At 53.7% G+C, this 19560-nt stretch overlaps 1 protein-coding gene across 2 annotated transcripts in view; it reads left to right on the forward strand.

Moving 5' to 3' along the window:
- The window catches only part of STUM (stum, mechanosensory transduction mediator homolog), a 67357-nt gene extending 50008 nt beyond the window's left edge, over window positions 1–17349 (forward strand). Inside the window, exons 2-4 of one of the 2 annotated variants that reach the window (XM_060303411.1) lie at window positions 5512–5691; window positions 8942–9042; window positions 10325–17349. In XM_060303411.1, coding sequence (XP_060159394.1) covers window positions 5512–5691; window positions 8942–9015 — 254 coding nt within the window. In that variant the 3' untranslated portion in view covers window positions 9016–9042; window positions 10325–17349. The remainder of the gene's footprint in view (window positions 1–5511; window positions 5692–8941; window positions 9043–10324) is intronic. The other variant, XM_060303456.1, reaches the window with a different exon arrangement.
- Window positions 17350–19560: the final 2211 nt, after the last annotated feature.

Below are 19560 nucleotides of genomic sequence, written 5' to 3' on the forward strand. Positions count from 1 at the left end.
ACCTGTGCCCCCTTCTCCCTTCCCCGACATGGAGCAGGTCCCCCAATCCCCGGGACACCATCCCCTCCTGGGGGTCCTTCTCCGCCTCCCCTCCCCACTGCCATGCCTCCCTGACCACCTCACCTCATCTCATCTCCTAGCCTCTGCCTCACCCCTTCTGCCCCATCCTCCCCTTGGGAGTCAAAACCCTGGTCTGTGATTCCCCATTGAAACCCTTCCCGGGGCCGCGTGTTGCCTAGAAGAGGAAGTCGAGCCCCACAGCAAGTCCCTCGGGGCCCTCTGCAGTCTGACCCCTGCCCGCCTCCAGCCCCGTTTTTCATCCCTGCCCCGAACGCTGCACCCTATGCTCAGCTCCCTGTGCCCTCAAAGTCCCCTGCCACCCTCTGAGCTTCCAGACGGACACACTGGGTCATCTCTGGGATGCACTTCCCCTCTTCCTCCCCTTGAATGTTTCCCGTCAGCTTTCCAGACCTCTCCCCACTTCACGTTCTCTTCTGTGAAGCCTTTTCTGATAAACCAAACAAGATTCGTCACTGTTCCTTTTGTGACCCAGTGTCCCCACCAGAATGTGAGCTCCCGGAGTGGGACCCGGCCGAGCCCCATCTCCTGCTGCACTCTGTATTCCCAGGGCCCAGCACGGGCTCGTGGTTGGTGCTCATGCAATAAGTTAGAACTAACCCGTCGCTGTTGGAGAGGGTCCGTTCTTTAGCGGGTAAGACTCATTTAAAGTAATTAACACCTCTTCATATGAAAGGGTGCTAAAATCATTTTAAAAAACTTCTGGTTGAATAGATTAAAACGATGTTTTTATATTATAAATCCATTCACGGGACTTCCACAGGGCGCAGTGGTTAAGAATCCGCCTGTCAATGCAGGGGACACGGGTTCGAGCCCTGGTCCAGGAAGATCCCACATGCCGCGGAGCAACTAAACCCGTGCGCCACAACTACTGAGCCTGTGCTCTAGAGCCCGCGAGCCACAACTACTGAGCCTGCACACCTAGAGCCCGAGCTCTGCAACAAGAGAAGCCCCCACACCGCAGCGAAGAGGAGCCCCCGCTCTCCGCAACTAGAGAAAGCCTGTGCGCAGCAACAAAGACCCAACACAGCCAAAAATAAATAAATAAAATACATAAATTTTAAAAAACAAAACCAAAAAAAGTGTACAGTTCAGTGGCATTAAGCAAATTCACATTGTTGTACAACCATCACTACCTTCCATCTCCAGAACTCTTTCATCTTGCAAAACTGAAACTCTGTGCCCATTAAATAATAACTCCTCATTTCTTCCTCCCCCAGCCCCTGGCAACCACCATTCTATTTTCTCTTCCTATGATCTGACTACTCTAGGTACCTCATACAAGTGAAATCAGAAAACATTTGTCTTTTTGTGACTCGCTTATTTCACTTAGCATAATATCTTCAAAGTTCATCCATGTTGTAGCCTGTGTCAGAACTTCCTTCCTTTTTAAAGATGAATAATATTACAGTGTCTGTATAGATCACATTTTGCTTGTCTGTTCATCCATCTGTAGATACTTGGGTTGCCTCCACATTTCAGCTATTGTGACTAATGCTGCACTGAACATGGGTGTACAAATATCTCTTTGAGACTCTGCTTTCAGTTCTTTTGGGTATATACCCAGGAGTGGAATTGCTGGGTTATATGGTGACTCTATTTTTAATTTTTTTGTGAAGGGCCATACTGTTTTCCATAAGTTTCCTTAATTTTTAATGTAAAGATGCAACCTCCTAGACTGAAAAGAGCTCAGCCTTCCACACTAGACAGATGTGGGTTTAAATCTGCACTCTGCTATGTGGGCAAGTCACTTAGCCTTTCTGAGCTTTGGTTTCCCCTTCTATAAGGTGGGAACCGCTATCCAACTGTCGTAAGGATTAGAGGTAGTGTGGTTAGGAGAAGGTAACATGCTGCAGCACACTGTGGGTGTGCAGTAGATGATATCTGTGTTAATTTTACTGAATATTTCCCCCACGTGCTTGTGTTCACCTTCTACCATCTTTCTACTTCAGTGGTGTTCTCTTTTTTAATGGTGTCAGCTTGTGTTCATCTCATATCCCACAGCATAATACACGAGCAGAGGCGAAGGATGGTGGCGCACACTTTCTCATGGTCCCTATGTCCTGTTTCCTCCCGTGCCCACTACCAAGCCCTGAATTCGTGTCCCCATCATTTTTCAGCTCTGCTTTCTTCGTTTGTCTTAGTCATCTCAGACACTTTCAGTCTACTCAATACCCTGCTGACAAAACGGACTGTCCGTCTTCCCTGGTGGTGTAGTGGTTGGGAGTCTGCCTGCCGATGCAGGGGACAGGGGTTCGATCCCTGGTCCGAGAAGATGCCACATGCCGCGGAGCAACTAAGCCCGCGTGCCACAGCTACTGAAGCCCGTGCGCCTAGACCCCGTGCTCCGCAACAAGAGAAGCCACCCAATGAGAAGCCTGCGCACCGCAACGAAGAGTATCCCCCCGCTCGCCGCAGCTAGAGAAAGCCCGTGCACAGCAACGAAGACCCAACACAGACAAAAATAAATAAATTTTTAGAAACCAAAAAAAACCGGACTGTCCATTTGGTGAGAGTGGGAGAACAGCATTTGCCTCCCCAAATCTCCCAGAGGGCCACCCCTGGCGCTGCGTCAGGAACACAGAGGGGCTGTTTAGACTTGAATCTTGATCTTGAATCTGTTTGGTTGATCTTGAACCCTTGGTAATTACACTTTAGTGAGCATTATCATTATTTGAGTGGAAGGAGAAACTTGCTTAGAAATGCAGATTCCTGGGCCACCCCTCAGACATCCAGCTCTCGGACGGACACCCAGGCATCTGCATTTTAAACAAATACTGCAGGCGATGATGCAGGTGGTCTGAGGATGAACTTCACACGGGTTGCATTTCTTTGGGTCCCCGTATCCCACCTGCTGTTCACCAGGCGCTGTGCTGGGCTGGGGGCAGAAAGGTGGATGGGATGCCACCTGGGACCTCAGAGGAGTTCTCGGTAGCTCAGGAGGCAGAAACACTCACAAGCAGTGGCAGGTGTTCGGATGAAGAGGAGGATGGGGCAGGGTTGGGATCAGAAATCAGCCTGGTGGACTCAGGGGTCAGCCTTGGATCTGAGGCACGAGTGTGTGGGCTGAGGGAAAGGCCACGTTAGGAAGCCAGTAGGAGCCACCAAGTTTGGGCAAAGAAGGACCAGCAGCCAGGGTGCAGAGAAGGAGGGGAATCAAAGCTCCCCCCACTCCGTCCACCCCAATCCCCGCCTGCCGAGCAGCTTCCTCAAGGAGCAGGAAGTATGAGAAGTAGGAACGTGAGAATCATGGGCTGATTTCCCAAGTGGCTTGCGTTCTTATCTGGACCCGCTCTCCCAGGTCACGTCACCTGTGAGGTCAGGATGACAGAGCATGGCCATCCGCGTCAGACAGCGGTGGGGTCAATGCCCACCTGTGAGTGTGACCTTGGATAAGATACTTAACTCTTGATTGTGTGTGTGTGCGTGCTTTAAAATGTAGATTTTATTATTAGTTAGGTATGGTGAGGCCAACAGATCAGGAAATCATGGCCACTGAAAAGATAGTTTTTTTCTCTTTAACATTCCTCTTTTAAAAAAAGTTTTATTGAAGTATAGTTGATTTACCATGTTGTATTAATTTCTGGTGTGCAGCAAAGTGATTCAGTTATACATATATATATTCTTTTTCATAGTCTTTTCCATTATAGTTTATCACAGGATACTGAATACAGTTTTCTGTGCTATACAGTAGGACCTTGTTGTTTATCCATTCTATATATAATAGTTTGCAGGAAAGATAGTTTGTTACTCACAGTTCCTAAGAGGAGGGGGCACACCGCACTTCGGGGGTGGCAAATAAGAAAGCACAGTTAGGAGGCAGAGGGAGTGAGGGGAAAACGTGGGGAGGAGCCTTTACTGTGGTTTCCACGGGAAGGAACGGCAACACAGGGTAAGCAGGTTTAGGATTGGCTAGTTTGAATCATTTCAGTGGTCTCTGGGGTGTAGGGGCTGCCCTAGTGGTCTGGTACCTGGCTCTGGGTGATTAGGGTAGCGGGGAGCGACCCAGAGTGTGAGAGTCCATAAAGGAGGAGTTTGGGTGTGGGCTGTGGATTGGTTGGCTTGCGTAAGAAAGTCATTTAGTATCTCTAGGACTTGGCTAGCTCTGGGAGGGGTTCTCTCCAGGGTCAGCAAGGCCCCAGATATCAAAGCATCAGAAACACCTGGTTAATACAATATGTAAGCTAGTGTGGTGGGCAGAAGGATGCCACCCCCCCCAAAGATGTCCATACCCTGTCCCCAGAACCTGCAAATATGGTACCTTACATGGTAAAAAGGACTTTGCAGATGTAACTAAGTTAAGGGTCTTAAAATGTGGGAATTACCCTGGATTATCCGGTGGGCCCAATGGAATCACAAGGGTCCTTATAAGAGGGAGACAGGAGGATCAGAGTCAGAGAGAGAAGATGTAAGGATGGAAGCTGAGGTCAGAGAGGAGAGAAGTGCAGCTCCTGGCTTTGACGACACAGCCACGAGCCAAGGAGTGCAGGCAGCCTCAAGAAGCTGGAAAAGGCCAGGGAACCTCCGGTCCCCCAGAGCCTCCAGAAAGGACCCAGCCCTGCGGACCTGTTTCAGACTTCTCATCTCCAGAATTGCGTTGTTTTAAGCCACTAAGTTTGTGGTAACTTGTTACAACAGCCATAGGAAACTCATACAAATAGAAGGAAGGCCAGCTGCCTTGCAGGGTCATTGAGGGGCTCCGAGCCTGTGTAGATAAAAGCCTGGCTGGAGAGAAATGTCAGTAAATGCAGCAATTAGTACCCGCAGGGCTCTGGGAAGTTTGGGACGAGGTAAAGACCGTGGACACACCCACCACGTTGCTCTGTGCTTTGTGGCTGCCCAGTAAATCTCGGGCTCTCTGTCCTTCCCCTTTCAGGTCTGGGGTGCTTGGGGGAGCCCCCTCAGGATATGCCCTGGCCTGTGCTCTCTCCCCTCTGCTGGCACCCGCCATCAGCGTGTGTGCCGGGGGTCATTTCCTGAATTTACCCTGTGGGTGGCTTCTGTGTCACCTCAGCGGCAGCAGCTCCTACCTCTGAACTGCTAGGCCCTGAGGATCTTTGCCGCACGAGGTCGGTGCCCTTTCCACCCGCTGTCTGTTGTCCTTAAAAGTGGCTGCACCATCGTTCCTTAATGGCAGGGACCAATTGTCCTGTGGCCTCTGTGTTCCCCCAGAGGCCTCAGGACTGTGCTGGGTCCTTGGCATCCCCCGGCCATGCCTCCTCCAGGCTGGGACATTGGCATCTCTAGTATGGGCAGCAGAGGTGGCCTGAGCCGGAAGGTGCCACCCAGGCCGCTCTCTCGGAGCTCCCGGAGGGTGAACCGCTAGTTCATGTGATGAGCGCACGTGCCGCTGTGATATGCGCTAGTGATGAGCGCACGTGCCGCTGTGTCTCGCAGCGCCCTCAGGAGGCTGTCCCCTCCGGCCTCTCACAGGGACGTTCGTCTCGGCCTTCACCGTGCTGTGTGGCGCCCGCACTGACCTCCCGGACAGGCACGTGTGCTGCGTCTTCTGGCTGAACATCGCCGCGGCCCTCATCCAGATGCTCACGGCCATCGTCATGGTGGGCTGGATTATGAGCATCTTCTGGGGCATGGACATGGTCATCCTCGCCAGTGAGTAACCGCTGGAGCGGGCCGGCATGCGGGGAGCAGGGCTGGGGGAGGGGCAGGGGCCAGGGTGGTCTGGGTGTTTGCAATGCTTCGGGGCATGGGGGCGTCGCAGGGCGATCTGCCTCCGGGACCCTCCCCGCACGCCCAGCCCCGAGGCCTGCAGGGAATCTGAGGGACCTGAGCCGGAGGGGAAGGGCGTGAATAAGGGAGGGAGGGAGCCCCCGTTCAGCTCAGAAACAGTCCTGCTGACAACCGCGGTAGCAGGGGTGTGGCCCGCGTCAGCTCAGGTCCCCTGTGCCCCCAGCATGCCGTTTCCAGACAGAAGGAAAAGCCCACTGGGTATGTTTGCCCTCAGGAAACACTGTAACTTTTTCTACAACTAGAACAGCCTAATTTCAACTTCTTTTAAACTAAGCTTTTTGTTCCTTGATGCTAAAGCCTTACTCTTCCTAATTTGTATGCAGTGGACCTTCACCAGTCACTTAACACAAACTTGATCTGGACACAAAACTACCAGAGAAGACTTGATTAACATTTTAAAAATAACCTAGTGAGATCTTAAAACAGACACATATTTTAAGCAGCCGTACTCGTCACCGTGTGCCCCTGTGCATGGCCCTGTATTGTCACACGTTCCGTCTACCTCATTAGGCCTCAGGTCCTAACAAGGACCACGTCTCCTCAGGCACTTTGCCCTTCTCCCCACACCCCACGCTCCTACTGTGTCCTACACCTGACAAAACCATTGACAGGTGGAATGTCAATGCCAGAGGTGAGCTGTGCCAGGTAAGGACAGCAGAAGCAGGAGGGGAAGCCCAGGGGCCAGGGGCTCTAGAGCGATCTAGAATGATTCCTAGTTGACCCAGTCTGAGTTCAGGATCCTGTGAGGACCCAAGATTCAGGGCACACACAGATGCCAGGGCCCAGCAAGGCTCGGGTCAGTGACCAATTAAGCCGCCAGGCCGGAGAAAATGCAGGTCCCTGAGCATGAGCGAGCTCGGCAGAGCCCGTAGATTGGTCAGACAGGCTGCTTGGAAGCAGCTCCTCCCCTGCCTAGGATGCTGGACTGCCAGGGCATCCCAAAGTTAGAGCTGGGAGACAGGGGCAGCCAGAGAAGAGGGAGGGGGACACTGGGCAGGGAGAAGCTGAGGAGCCGTCCTTCCTTGCTGTGGAGAGCTGCTCTCAGGGCAGGGGCTGCTGTCAGGGAGGATGTCGGAAAGTGGGCAGAGCAGGCAGAGACCAAGGCAGGCCCCTCATGGGAGCCCCGCCCCATGGGCCTGTCCACGGACCACTTGCATTTGTGGGGAGGGGTGCAGAACATCGCTAATTGGACAGAAGTGCTGCCTGTCATCCTGTGAGTCCTGAGAAGCCAAGTCTGACAATTTCCCAGGGGGAGTTAGATGCTTCCCGAGAGGCCTGTTGTAAGCTCCTGACCTTGGTCCCAGTTGGAAACTGGAAGGGGCCTCTGCTCTCAGAGGCTTCCTCAGCGGCAGATGGAAAGCCTGTGACGGCTGCCCCATCTCCACCCAATAGGAGCCCCGACCCCTCTTACTACGTCATCTCCTCATCACACAACTGTCTGGCCAGGCACTGGGGCATGTCAGTAAGGAAATTTCCTGTTACAGCGGCACAAGCCTGTGTCACAGGGTGGGTCTCAATAAATGTGTTGATGCCTAATCTGATCCCGAGAGCTTCCTGGTTTTCTTGTTTTGGTCATGCTTGACACCGGGACCCACAGGGGTCTGGATCTTAGAGACAGCCTCAAGAACTCCCCTTATCACCTCCTGAAGGAGGAAACAGAGACTCGAGAAGGGCAGATGGGGGTCTGTCGCTTCCTCACCTTCCACCACCCTAGCTGTTGACTCAGCAGAAATCCCTCTTCTGTGGCTGGTGTCGGGGCCGTATTTGGCGCCAGGCTAATCAAGTGCTGGAACCCACCTCCCCACCCTTCCTACCCTCTCCCCCCCCCCCCCCGCCCCGATCCAAGCTTTCACTGTGGGTCACCTCCTTGGTTCCAGGGATGCTGTCTTTGTGTCAGACTTTTTAGAACACTGTTTGGGGGATGGACTTGAGGGCTGCACCAGAAAACCCAACACACCTCACCGCTACCCACGTACCCCACCTGGCCACCAGACTTGCTCACCTATCTCAGCAAGGGGTGCCTTTGCCCTTTCTCCAAAAAGTAAGCCCACCCTCAAAGGATGAGTAATTGCCACTGTTGAGATGGTGCTGTGGGCTGGAACTGCCCCGAGCAACAATGCAGTGTGTGTATCCCAGGATGACTACCTCGAAGAGAATAGCCACAATTGACTTATTTGTCCTGGTAGATAGTTGGATAAGGGGCTGTTCTTTCCGGTGTCACTCCAGCCTCGTCCTGTGAAAATGAAGGGAACTTTTCAATTATAACAATACAGCGTGATTTTTTTTTACCTGGCATTGCCTGGGGTGTCATCAAGAAATGTACCATCAAGAAAAACCTCCTAAGAGGTGAATCAGAGAAATATAGATCAAAGTAGAAGTTAAAATCAGGAACTTACAAGGCCGCTGCTCTATTTATATGAATAATAACAAATAACAGTCAACAACAGCCTGTATTGGTTGTGGGTCAATAAATATTTGGTAGTTGTATGAGAGCCTCTCTCTACTGCCATACCCATGACAGACATTGCTAATCAATCATGACACTTTCTGCTGAATAGTCTTACATGTTCTTAACACAGGGCTTCAGGCAGTCACTATCAATGGATCCAAGATGTCTGCAAGATAAAGTCTGTTTACCATCCCCCACCTGGATCTTTCCCAAAGCAATAGGTTTTATATATGTGGCTCCTGTCCACATAAAAGGCAAACCCCGTGGCTCAGACAGAGCTGGGCTGGGGCCAGGATGGGTCACTTCAACATCTTTAGGTTGTCACAGTTAAACCTGTCCTGTACCCATCCCTCTTGGGGTCCATCCAGAATTCCATCTCAAGACAAACATGGGTTGGGGGTGGGAGAAGAGTGAGGGGCAGAGATGAGCAGAAGAGCGGCCTTGGCTGAGATAGGGAGGGAAGGGGAGAGAGCTTCTTGGCAGTGTCTCACCAAGTATGACCCCCAGGGAGGGGAGGATGCTCTCTGTGCGCTCCTGCAGCCAAGTCCACACGCCTGCTGGGGCTGGCCACTGGCCGCAGGGGCTGGTCACTGTGAATACTGGCCACGGCCCGCTTCCATCTCCTGGGCCGCACTGTGCATCCTCCCTCTTTTTATATTTCAGGCAGTCCCTCTGGCCTCTGTTTTCAGACTGTTTTCTCTTTCTCTTTTTCTCCTCTTCCTCATGCTGCCTCATAACCCTGTGTTGCTCCAAAGTTTCCCAAGGTGAGTCTGTTGGGGGATGACAGGCCACATGCCTGGGCTGCCTTGGGCCTCCCCTTCACTGTCCTGTCCTGCACCCCCAATGCACACAAACACCCCCTCTCCCAATTGGTCAACAAGCTTCTATTTTCAGAAGCTTCTTTTTTTTTTTTATTTTGGAAAATGTTTAAACATAGACACAAGTAGAAGTACAATGAGTCCCTAAACGCACATATTGGCTTTAACCATCATCCACTCATGGCCACTCTGGTTTCATCGATTACTCCCTACATCTTCCTCTACCCCAAACAACTAAATTTGATGAATATCTGGTAAATAAAGAGAAAAACTACATGTAAGTCCACTGCTGCTCCTCTGTGGGCTGAGTTACCAGCTAATAGGGGTAACCACTCCGCAAATTCCAGACTTATAATTTCACCCTTAAATATTTCAGTAGATGTCTTTTTTTTTTTTTTTTTTTTGTGGTACGCGGGCCTCTCACTGTTGTGGCCTCTCCCGCTGCGGAGCACAGGCTCCGGACGCTCAGGCTCAGCGGCCATGGCTCACGGGCCCAGCTTCTCCACGGCATGTGGGATCCTCCCGGACCGGGGCACGAACCCGTGTCCCCTGCATCGGCAGGCGGACTCTCAACCACTGTGCCACCAGGGAAGCCCAGTAGATGTCTTTTAAAAAAAAAAAACCCACAATACCCTTTCATGCTCAAATAAACTAGCATCAGTTCCTTAATAGCAACAGTGGTCAATTTTTTCCCATGTCCTCGTAATCATCACCAAGGCTTTAAAGGCTCGAAGCCATCAGTCGCCTTGGCCAGTGTCCGAGGCGTCCAGCTGATGGAGCACGCACACTCGGCTCCTGCCTTGTGTACGCTGTCTTCCTTTTTAATTCTTTCCTCCTCTCGGTCCACATGCACCAGATGCCCATCACTTGGGGAAGCCTGCCTGGTACCTTCTCCCAAGGCTCCGCGTTGGGAAATCACAGCAGGCCAGTCTGCTGGGGCCACTTTTGTGCAGTAGCTTCAAGGGTGTGGATTCAGGAGCACAGTGATAACCTTCCAAGCCCCACCAGATCTGCAGCAGACACCCTCCTCTCATATATCCCCCACTAAACCCAAAGATCCATTGTTCTCCATTCATCCCTTTGTTTCCCGTTAAAAGCCAATGACCTTGGCAGTCATTTACACCTCTGTGTGAATAAGTTCTAGCATATTCTAGTCTGGGGGCACCGCCTGGAGAAGTGCTGAGGGAACCGGGTGTCTGACCATCTCTCCTCTGCTTCTTCCTTACAGGCTACAAGGAGCAGGGCATCCCACAGCAGCTGTGAGCCCGGGCGAGCCACTGAGAAGCCCGGTGTCCCGGAGGGCCACGTCAGGCAGAGGCGGGCACGGGGTCTTCACATATTCTCTTCTGCCGCTTCCCGGGTTTGGAGTGGAAAGAGGGGACTTAAAAATATTATTTATTTTGAAAACGCATCTGCTTCTCTCAGCAGGCTCTAAGGGCTACCAGCTCCTCCCGTTGCTCCAGAAAGCCCTGTAGTGCAGACACACAGAGCATCTGGGTTGGGTGGGGAGTGGGATGGAAATGGGAATGCCTAGAGAGAGGCAGGAGCGCCCCGGCTCGGCCCGCTTCGCGTCACCCGCCGCCCACTGCGAGGGCACGAGGGGCCGCCAGTCCAGGCAGCAGTGGCCCTGTCCAGACGAGCAGGGCTCGTCAAGGGGCAGGACTGCAGTGGACACCTCCTCCGGGTCCCCAGCCCCTGCCACATTGGTCTCCTGGGGGCAGCGGGAGTGAGGATGGACAGACTCCAGCCCAGCGTGGAAAGGCCTGCTGTGCCCTCAGCTGTCAGGGGGACAGATCTCCGCAGGTGTCTGCTGACCCTAATCGCAGCCCTCACCTCCTCGCCCCTGAAATCTCCAGGCCTGAGTGTGTTTGACCTTTGTTTCCCTGGGAAGGAGGGCAGTGGCTCCATTCCCGGGGCGAAACTGCTGGAATTGCCCGATGTTCATACACAAATTTACCAACCCAGGTTTGCATGGGCAGCCTTTCCCGTTATACTTAACACCATTTGGGGTCCACACCCCTTTTTCTGAAATCCTTGGGGCCAAATGGGTCTCTGACCTGACAAATTTTGGATCTGAGGAGGAGGATAAGAGATGTTTGCCATACTTCCTTACAGCCCAGCAGAGTCTGGAACAGCTCACCACCATCAAACACGCGACCATTTCTGCAAAGAAACATGTGAATATCAGACTAATTAGGATCAATAAAACTGTAAATAGCCTTACCTCAGTGCAGGTCAGATTTTGCCACTAAATAAGCTATGGGAGAAATGTCACCATTTGAGAGCTTTGGCGGTTTTAGGATTGCAAAAAACAGAAAGAAAAAACAAAATTGTATGGGGTGCTGGCCCTCTCTCTGAAAATCCTTCTTGCAAACAGATGCATTCAGGTGATACTGTTGGTGTTACACAGGGATTTCTCCTGTTGCAAAGGGACGGTCAGGCCCTTTAAGACACCTCTGTAAGTGACTGTTACAGAGCCGGGAGCCAACAGAAGCTGTCTGATTCAAGATCCATCAGAAATTAAGAGAACGGAGACCTACGTGACAGGGACAAGATGGACATTTACATGTCTGTTTTCTTTTCCTTTTCATTCTAATGTAGGAATCGCTAAAATGTGGGACTGGCCCAAAGCCAAGTTTTTGGCCTGACTGGACTTTGTGCCATTGGGTGTGTTTCTCTCCAAGGGGCATTTCCTATCCATCAGGGGCTCTGTCAGAATTTGGCCAGGGCGGGAGGAGTGGCCTGTCTGGCCTTTTTCCCCAAAGGATTGGGGAGCCGGCCGCAGGACAGGTCCCTCGCTCCACCGTGAGCCCCTTTGCGAGCCGCTGCTTGCATAGTCTCTGTTCCTACAACCCTCCACCTGGGGCAGTGGCCCACCTACCCCATCCGCTGGGCTTTCTAATTACAGTCCTGCTGGGAAGTGGGCCTCAGGGTCCCTGTGGCCCGGAGAGCAAACCGGCATCCTGGGAGAGACAGAATTCCTCCCAGCCACTTGCTCCCCTAGCCCACCCTGGCCCTGACTCAGGGGTGGGTTCTCTCCTTGGTCTGATCCTACCCCGCTGTCCACTCCTTAGCTCTGATGAGCTGCCTGGGGCGGGGTTGCACTTTCTGGACACCTGGCAGTGTCTATCTCTTCCCCCTCCTTTCTTCCTGGCCCCAACCTGGGCCTTTGCTGCTCCTTTCACGTTTGGCAGCCTCTGTGTTTTCAAGGTGTGGGCTCAGATCTGGTTTTATCCAGAAAGTCAGAACCTTCTGCTGTGTGAAGACAGCATCCTCCAGGCCAAGAGGAGAGCAGGCTGGCGGCTGGCTGCTCTCGAGGAAGCGGCATCAGAGCACAGAGCCTCCCCTAGAATCAGATAAAAACAGCTCCAGCTGAGGGAAGTAACTCCAGCCCACGGCCCGTCACCCCAAACAGCTCCCCCGAGTTTGCTTGACTCCCCGAAGAGATGACAGGTATCAGGAGGGGACTGCCCCCACAGGGAGAGGGGGGATCTTATTTTCCTGGCGTGGCCGGGGGTGGCTGCTAAGGAGGTAGAGAAGAGAGAGCAATTTCTGTCTCGTGTTTAGTGACACATTCAGACACGGGTGGAGTTTTCTTGAGTGACAAGTGTCACCATGTGTCCCAGTGTGGGATGGTTTCATGCCAGGGTTTGTGTGCTTGGAAGGACATCTCCCCTCCTACCCCCCGGTCCCCGGACCCTCCCCTCACCTGCGGCTGCTTCTCCAAACTTGAGAAGACACCAGCCTCAAGAGGCAGCCCCTTTCCAGGTAACTGACGTGCAGAAGAAACCAAGAGGACCCCAGCCCGTCTTCTGAGCAATGAGTCTATGAGGATTGCCAGGCGGGTGGAACGGCTCAAAATAGCTTCTCTCTGAGTGAGACCATGGTCTCAGAATCATCATCAGCATTAGATAAGGAACAGTGGCCGGTGTCCTGTTAGTCCCCTGAGCTGGCCGCTCAGGCTTTTAGATGGCCAAAGTTAATTTCTGAAACACCAGCTGGCTGAAAAGCATGGTTCTCTGGCCTGCAAGAGCTTGGTTGACACACAGCCCTTTGCTGACAGATCTGGGCTTACCTCAGTGGTACAGCACAAGGGTGATGGTCCAGAAACTCCATGGTGCATTTCAGGTCCAGCCATTTATCAGTCAGAATTCCGTAGGACAGTCCTAGGCCACGGGTGTTCAGGACAGGGATCACAGGCACACAGAGAACTTCACAGTGAATGAGATACTCCCAGAACCTCATTATGACACTTGGAACACAGTGGCCATTCCCTTGGGCCAGAGCAGGATCCCGGAGCAAGAATCAGCCACCTGGCCGTCTGGGAGTGTCTTGCGGACGGTGGACACAGCTGACCTGGATCTTAAGATCTGAGCCCAAGCCAGGACTTCGGGCCGGGAAGGCCAGGGTCCCCGTGGGGAGCAAAGGGGCGGATGGCTCCCGGCTCCGGTCCGGCACCCCTCCCGCCTGCCGTGGCGCTGAGGCTGCAAGCAGGAGCCCTCCCGCGGCCCCTGCCTGATGAGCAGCAGGCCTGGCCTTGGAGCCAGCCTCGGGCTGCACTTGAGGGAATGTAAGGAGGGGACACGAGGCCCTCTCTCTGCTGCCTCGGACCCACGTGTCAGCCCCCACGACAAGGGCAGCCTCTAGATGCTGAGCCCTTGCCAGGCACTGTGGGGTGCATTTCATCTCCTGTGACCCTTACTGATAGCCTGCCGGGGAATCGGAGGAGGGGGATATCAGTGTGCGAGGATGGGAGGGGGTGGGGTGTTTTTCAGATGTCAGAACTGAGGTGACAAGAGAGGGTCCTCTCGGGGGGCAGTGCCCGGCCCACTCAGAAGTAATAGGGTGCCACCCTGCTGCCACCATCCTGGGCGGCCCTCAAACCTGCGCTCCCTTGATGAAGGAAGGCAAACCTGCCTGGTCCCAACACGCAGGACCCCGCCCAGGGGCTCCAGTCCCTGACCCACCGTGTCTCAGAGGCACAGCAGTGATTTCAGCCTCGTCTGGGCGCCACCAGGGCTGAGGAGCTGTAGGGGGCACGCAAACGGGAAGGACAGAAAGAAAGAAAGCCACACGGCAACGTTTCCTCCTGGAGGAACGGGGACCCAGATCTGAGAAAGAAAAACCAAACAGCAAGCCCTGAGGCCAGTGAAAGGAGGGACCGAATCCACGGGACCAGGAGGATGGCTTCCAAAGGCCTGGGGCTCCTGAGGAGGGAAGCAAGGGGCTGGCTGACAGTGGTCTTTCTGGGCCATCTTGGCTCTCTAAAATTAAAAAAAACAAAGACCTGACATGTTTTCTTTAGTGAGCCCCCATCCCTGCCCAGACAGGTGAGTTTGTGAGGGTCACTTCAGTTCTGCCTGGATCCACCTCCCTCTGGGCCGCTGGGCCCCAGCCAGGGCGGATCCTACCCTGGGAGAAGCTGGGCCATGGGCTCCAGGCCCACCTCAGGATTTAATGACACCCGCTGTTTTTATCCTGTTAGTGATGTTGACAGAGAAAGCCTCCTCCATTGTGTAAACGGCCTGGGGATATGTAATTGAGATGCAAACCCTCCAGTTGTTGGCTGCAGGGCTGTTCACTGTTATTGCTACTCCCTCTGGCAGGCTTGCTTAGAGGGCTTTCAACAGGGGCATCGGAGGTGGAGGAACACTTTTAAATCACCAGCCGCCACTTCGGCCACACTGACCCTCCCCAGAGACCATGACCTTGGCAGTGGGACGAGCAGTCTGAAGCAGTTGCTGACCCTCCGCGGACACACACTCCCCCGTGGAACCTGGCCTTTGTCTCTATGGGCTCCCTGTGCTGGCCTCTAGTAGGCCCGCCAGGGGAGGCTCCCTGTTTTGCTTTTATGCATTCAGCAAGCGCTCAGTGGGCACTGAGTGGGCCAGGCAGGTCCTGGGCGTGGCCTCGGAGGAGCAGCTCAAAGATACCACTTACCTGGTGAGCAGCATCTCTAGAATCCCCACCTCCACAGGTGGAATAGCAAGGTGAGTGGAGGTCCAAGAGAGGAGATGCTCTCCAGGGCCTGGGGCTGGAGCCTCTCCCCCGCAGAAGGTTCTGTGTGTATTGGAGGAGACAGGAGGCCAGGCTGTCAGGGGAAGGGAGGCTGAGGTCAGCCTGAGCAGGTGGCGATGCCCGGGGTCCTGTATTTTTCATCACTTTTCTTCCCGTTGGATTCTTAGAACCTCAGAACGCTCTTGGGCTCAACAGAGGTGTGGAGGCTTACGCTCAGATTCTCATGGATCCACCCCAGATCCCACGTGGAGACAGGATGAGCCGCTCTGCTGACGGATGGGGGAAACCCCAACCAGAGTGACCCCGAATGTCCCCCGAAGCCCCCGGGGGTGAGTTCCAGCCTCAGCGCTATTCGTCTCTCCCAGTGTCTTGTGCCTCAGTTTAAAATCTATAGCTTGGGTACAAGGAGGGGCTTGGGCAACCGTCATCCTTCCCACTTCTCTCAGAGCAAAGGGCTTGGAGGACGAGCCTTGTCAGGCGAGGGCCAGCGCCAGGCCAGGGAGTAGCCGGCCCCATGGACTTAGAGGCCAGGACTCTTCCTAGTAAAACAGAAACACTGGCCCCCCAATTCTGCTCTCCCTTCCTGATTCTGCCCCAGAGAGGGGAGGTTGACCACAGGGTCCCACTTGTGTGTCCTAATTTCTGGTACAAGTTGTCTCTCACTTTTGATTTAGCTGTGGAATCTCTGTTCCTAACCCCTCTTCCTCCCTGTCTGGATTTGCCAAAATGCCAACCACCCAGGCTGGTCCGGACTCCACGGTCATCCCCGACCCCGCACCTTCACCCTGGAGTGAGCAGAAGCACAGACACATGCACACCCCTGCCTGTGCACACACACAGCGCGCACGTGCACACTCACAGCCCCTTTGATGCTGGGAGAAGTCAGGCCAGGGTCTGTCTGGAGACTCAGGATTGGTACTTACCGTCTCCAGAGGAGCCCCGTGCCCCATCCAGGAGCCACCTCCCTTCAGCAGGGCCTCTGGCCGGTGGTACTTTTGCCGTTGTCACCCCCATCCCAGGCCCAGATGCCCACACTGTTTCCTCTCCCTCCAGGGCCCCTGGTCTTGGAACTCTTCCTCCCAGGGTCCACGGGCTTAGCACCCACACCTCACCAAACCTGGCTGTGCTCAGCCCCACGCCCCAGCTTGGCCTTCTGTGGGAGGGACAAGAAGAGTCTGCCCAGAGAAGAGGGGACAGTGGTCTCCTTCTGGGCTCTTGTAGGACTGCAGACAACCCTGTCCTCTGAGGTCCTTTTCTGTTCCTACAACCCTCCCACCAGCCCCGGTATAGGAACCAGTGAGGAGAGAAGGGGGACAGAGGTCACGTCCACCCGACTTTCTGGCCCATGTTCCAAGCAGGGAGAGGGTGACGGTGGCTCTAAGTGGCCTGGGCGCCCTGAGGGAGCCCTTGGCCGGCCCCCTTCACAGCCTAAGCTCCATGCTGTTGTACGTGATGCCATTTTTAAAGAAAACAACATACATAGAAAGAGGACTGGTTCTGTTGCTTATCAGCTGAATTTATATATGGATGAGTGCTGTGATTTACAGTTTTTGATTCCGTGATTGGCTTTGTTTGGGTCGCTCTTCTTTATGTTAAATTAATCGCCGTACGGTTCTATTGTTCTCTGGCAAGATCTACTCCCCGATCTCCAGGGCATTCTTGTCTCACTTCTACCCTGACCATTGGGAGCCCACCCTACCTCCACAAGCTTCCCCTGGGATCCAATCCAGCCAAGGGGCTTTTCCAGCCCATGGCAATGACTGGAGCCTTCCTCGGTTCCAAGAGAGGAAGAAACTTCTAATGCCACAGACTAGGGAAGCTTCCAGACTTGCCCTGGCCCAAACCTTGCAGCCTGGGGCCCAGGCCTGCCTGCAGCTTAGCTCCCACAGACCCTCAAAACCCAGCCCCCACTGGCGGACCTGCCCACTGCTGCTGGGTCTCTACAGCGCCCTCTAGGCACTGAGCAGGGTTCCAGTTTCTCCAGCCTTCTGCCAGCTTTCAGATGCATAATTCGAGCACCTTTACTGTACATGTAATGAAAAATACCATGTATGACAATAAAAACTTGTGTACATATCTCCATGTACATATTTATATATTCCTATTATAAATGTAGAAAGCATGGCATCTCTCTGACATTCCAAGTTTGTGTTTTTTTAAATCCCGGAACTATGGCTTTGGAAACCTTTTCTTCCTTTCCCTCTTTTCTATGTAATAAACACCCATGTGACCTTTCTGGTGGCTTCTCGAGTCCCTGTGTCCTCTCGTTTTCAGAATTGGGCAGATCTCTGACTGGTCCTCGATGCCTCCCTCCTTCTCCCTCAGCAGCATTTGCTGTCGGTGTCCTTCCTGTTACGAAGGTTGCCCTTCTCCGAGGCGGGCCTTGCCTTCTTCCTTCACACTGCTTCCTCGCATCCCCCTTCTCCTGGGAGGCTTGTACAAGTTACTCCTCAAAGGCCCACATGTTTGGTAATCTGATGCCTTCTCAACCTGGAGTTTGCGGGCTAAATCGAGTGTTGGGCCCAGACTGGGTTTTCCAAAAATAAGTGTACAGATGAAACTCATTTTCTTCTGTTGATTGCCAGACGGGTTGATGAGGGACGTGTGTATAGAGTACTTATTTGTCCAAGTCTCCGGTGTAAATAAGAAGCTGGGTAAGGGTGGTTAGGAGAACTTATAACTAACGGGTCAGTTGTAACAAGGGACTGGTTGAACGGATGTTACCTTGGAGGGAATTTCAGGGCATGGCCCGTGGCCCAGTCGGTGTTCTCTTTAATAACTGAATGAAGACCTAGATAGCTTATCCAATGTGTTGCTGAAGGGAACTAAATATATTAGACCAATCAGAATTCAAAGAGCTCTCGAGAGGCAGAGGCCATCTAACAAGATGAAATCTAATAGCGTGAAATGAACAAGTCGTGCTTGGAATTAAGAAGGCTCCAGGCTCTCCCTCGTGCCAGGGAAGCATCTGACAGGCGGCTTGGCACTCAGCAGCAGCGCGGTGTAGGTGACAGAACAGAACGTCTGATTTCCGATGCCTTAGGAGCAGCAACCTGGGGTCCAGAAAGAGGCCACATCTGCAGTGCTGCATTCAACGCCGGGGGCTGTGGGAGGTGAATCCCCACGTGTCACCCCAATACTCACACCCCAATGGAAAGGCCTTGCCGCTCGCTGTTTCCTCAGGTCAGCCTGGGACCCCTGGGGCCCGCCATCCTCGTCCACTTGTCGGGGGCGTTTTGGTGTGTCTACTGAGAGATGCTGCCGTCTCGGGACCTTGATGCTGCTGTGGCCCCAAAGAATGAATCTGCTGCAAGGTACACCTTCCAGGGAGGCTTCAGACTCAACCTCAGGGACTGCTTTGAGGCCCCAGAAATGCCATCTGTGCCTAAGGGTTCACTTTAGTCACTGCTAAAACCAGGACGCAAAGCTCAAGGCAGCATAATGACCGAAGACACATCACGGTTGCCCAGACACCCCAGGGAGCATTTCTTGACGGTGTGCATCTTCCAAGTACTTACTGTGCTCAGGTTATTCCAGGAATGCTTTTGGCTAGAGACTGCTTCCTGCAGAGGGTTCCGGCTTCAGGGGGCTGGTGGGAAGGCACAGTGGGAAATGAAGTTAGCAGCATTCTCCAGCCCTGCTACGTGACAGAAAAGAACCCTGGGGGGCACCGACATCTCCTCTCCCCTCCCCGCCGCCACCTGCTCATCCTGAGGAAGGTGACGTGGTTGAACCTTCTAGTGCCTCTCCTGGAGGGTGAGGAACAGTGTCCCCCAAAGAGACAGAGAGTTCTCAGACCCAGAGGGAAGGGGCTGTGAAAAACACAGAGCCATCTGCTGTCCAGAAATCCCTGCACTCCCAGAGCCCAGGCTCTGAGGGAGATTTGTGGTCGCCTGTAGTCAGTCACAGGACGGAATGCGGGAGGATACGTGGGGGGCAGGAGGCGGGGGGGCCGTGGTTGGGCTGTGGATCTATTCTGAAGATGCATGGCCTCCGGAGCAGAAAGAGAGCTGGGGCAGAGAGCATGCTGGGAGCAAGAACTTAACTAGGACTTGTTGTCACTAGTGAGAGGGACTCAACTTGAATCAGTTTATGGAAAGGAGGAATGGAATGGAGGGAGGGAGGGCAGAGGTGCTAAGGAAGCAGCGGGCCCGGGCAGCTCCTTGAGCAGGAAGCTGAGTCCTGTACGCATGGCTCCTCTCCCCCAGCCCCATGACCTGTCCTCAGCCCCCAGCTGGCCAGTGGCCCAAAGTGCTGGAGGATGGCCGCCAGCTAGGTCACTGAGACCTCCTCACACAGCGACATAAATTAGGAATTACTGAGATGGTCACTTGGTGGGTAGCAGGGGGCAAAGGGGGACCCCCCGCAGAAAAAGAGGAGACAGAGCAATGTCTGGCCACGTGAGTGGGGTACACTTTCATGGCTCCGGGGGCAGCCCCATGTCCT

The sequence above is a fragment of the Globicephala melas genome, chromosome 1, assembly GCF_963455315.2.
Source record: "Globicephala melas chromosome 1, mGloMel1.2, whole genome shotgun sequence".
In the NCBI taxonomy this organism is placed as follows: Eukaryota; Metazoa; Chordata; class Mammalia; order Artiodactyla; family Delphinidae; genus Globicephala; species Globicephala melas.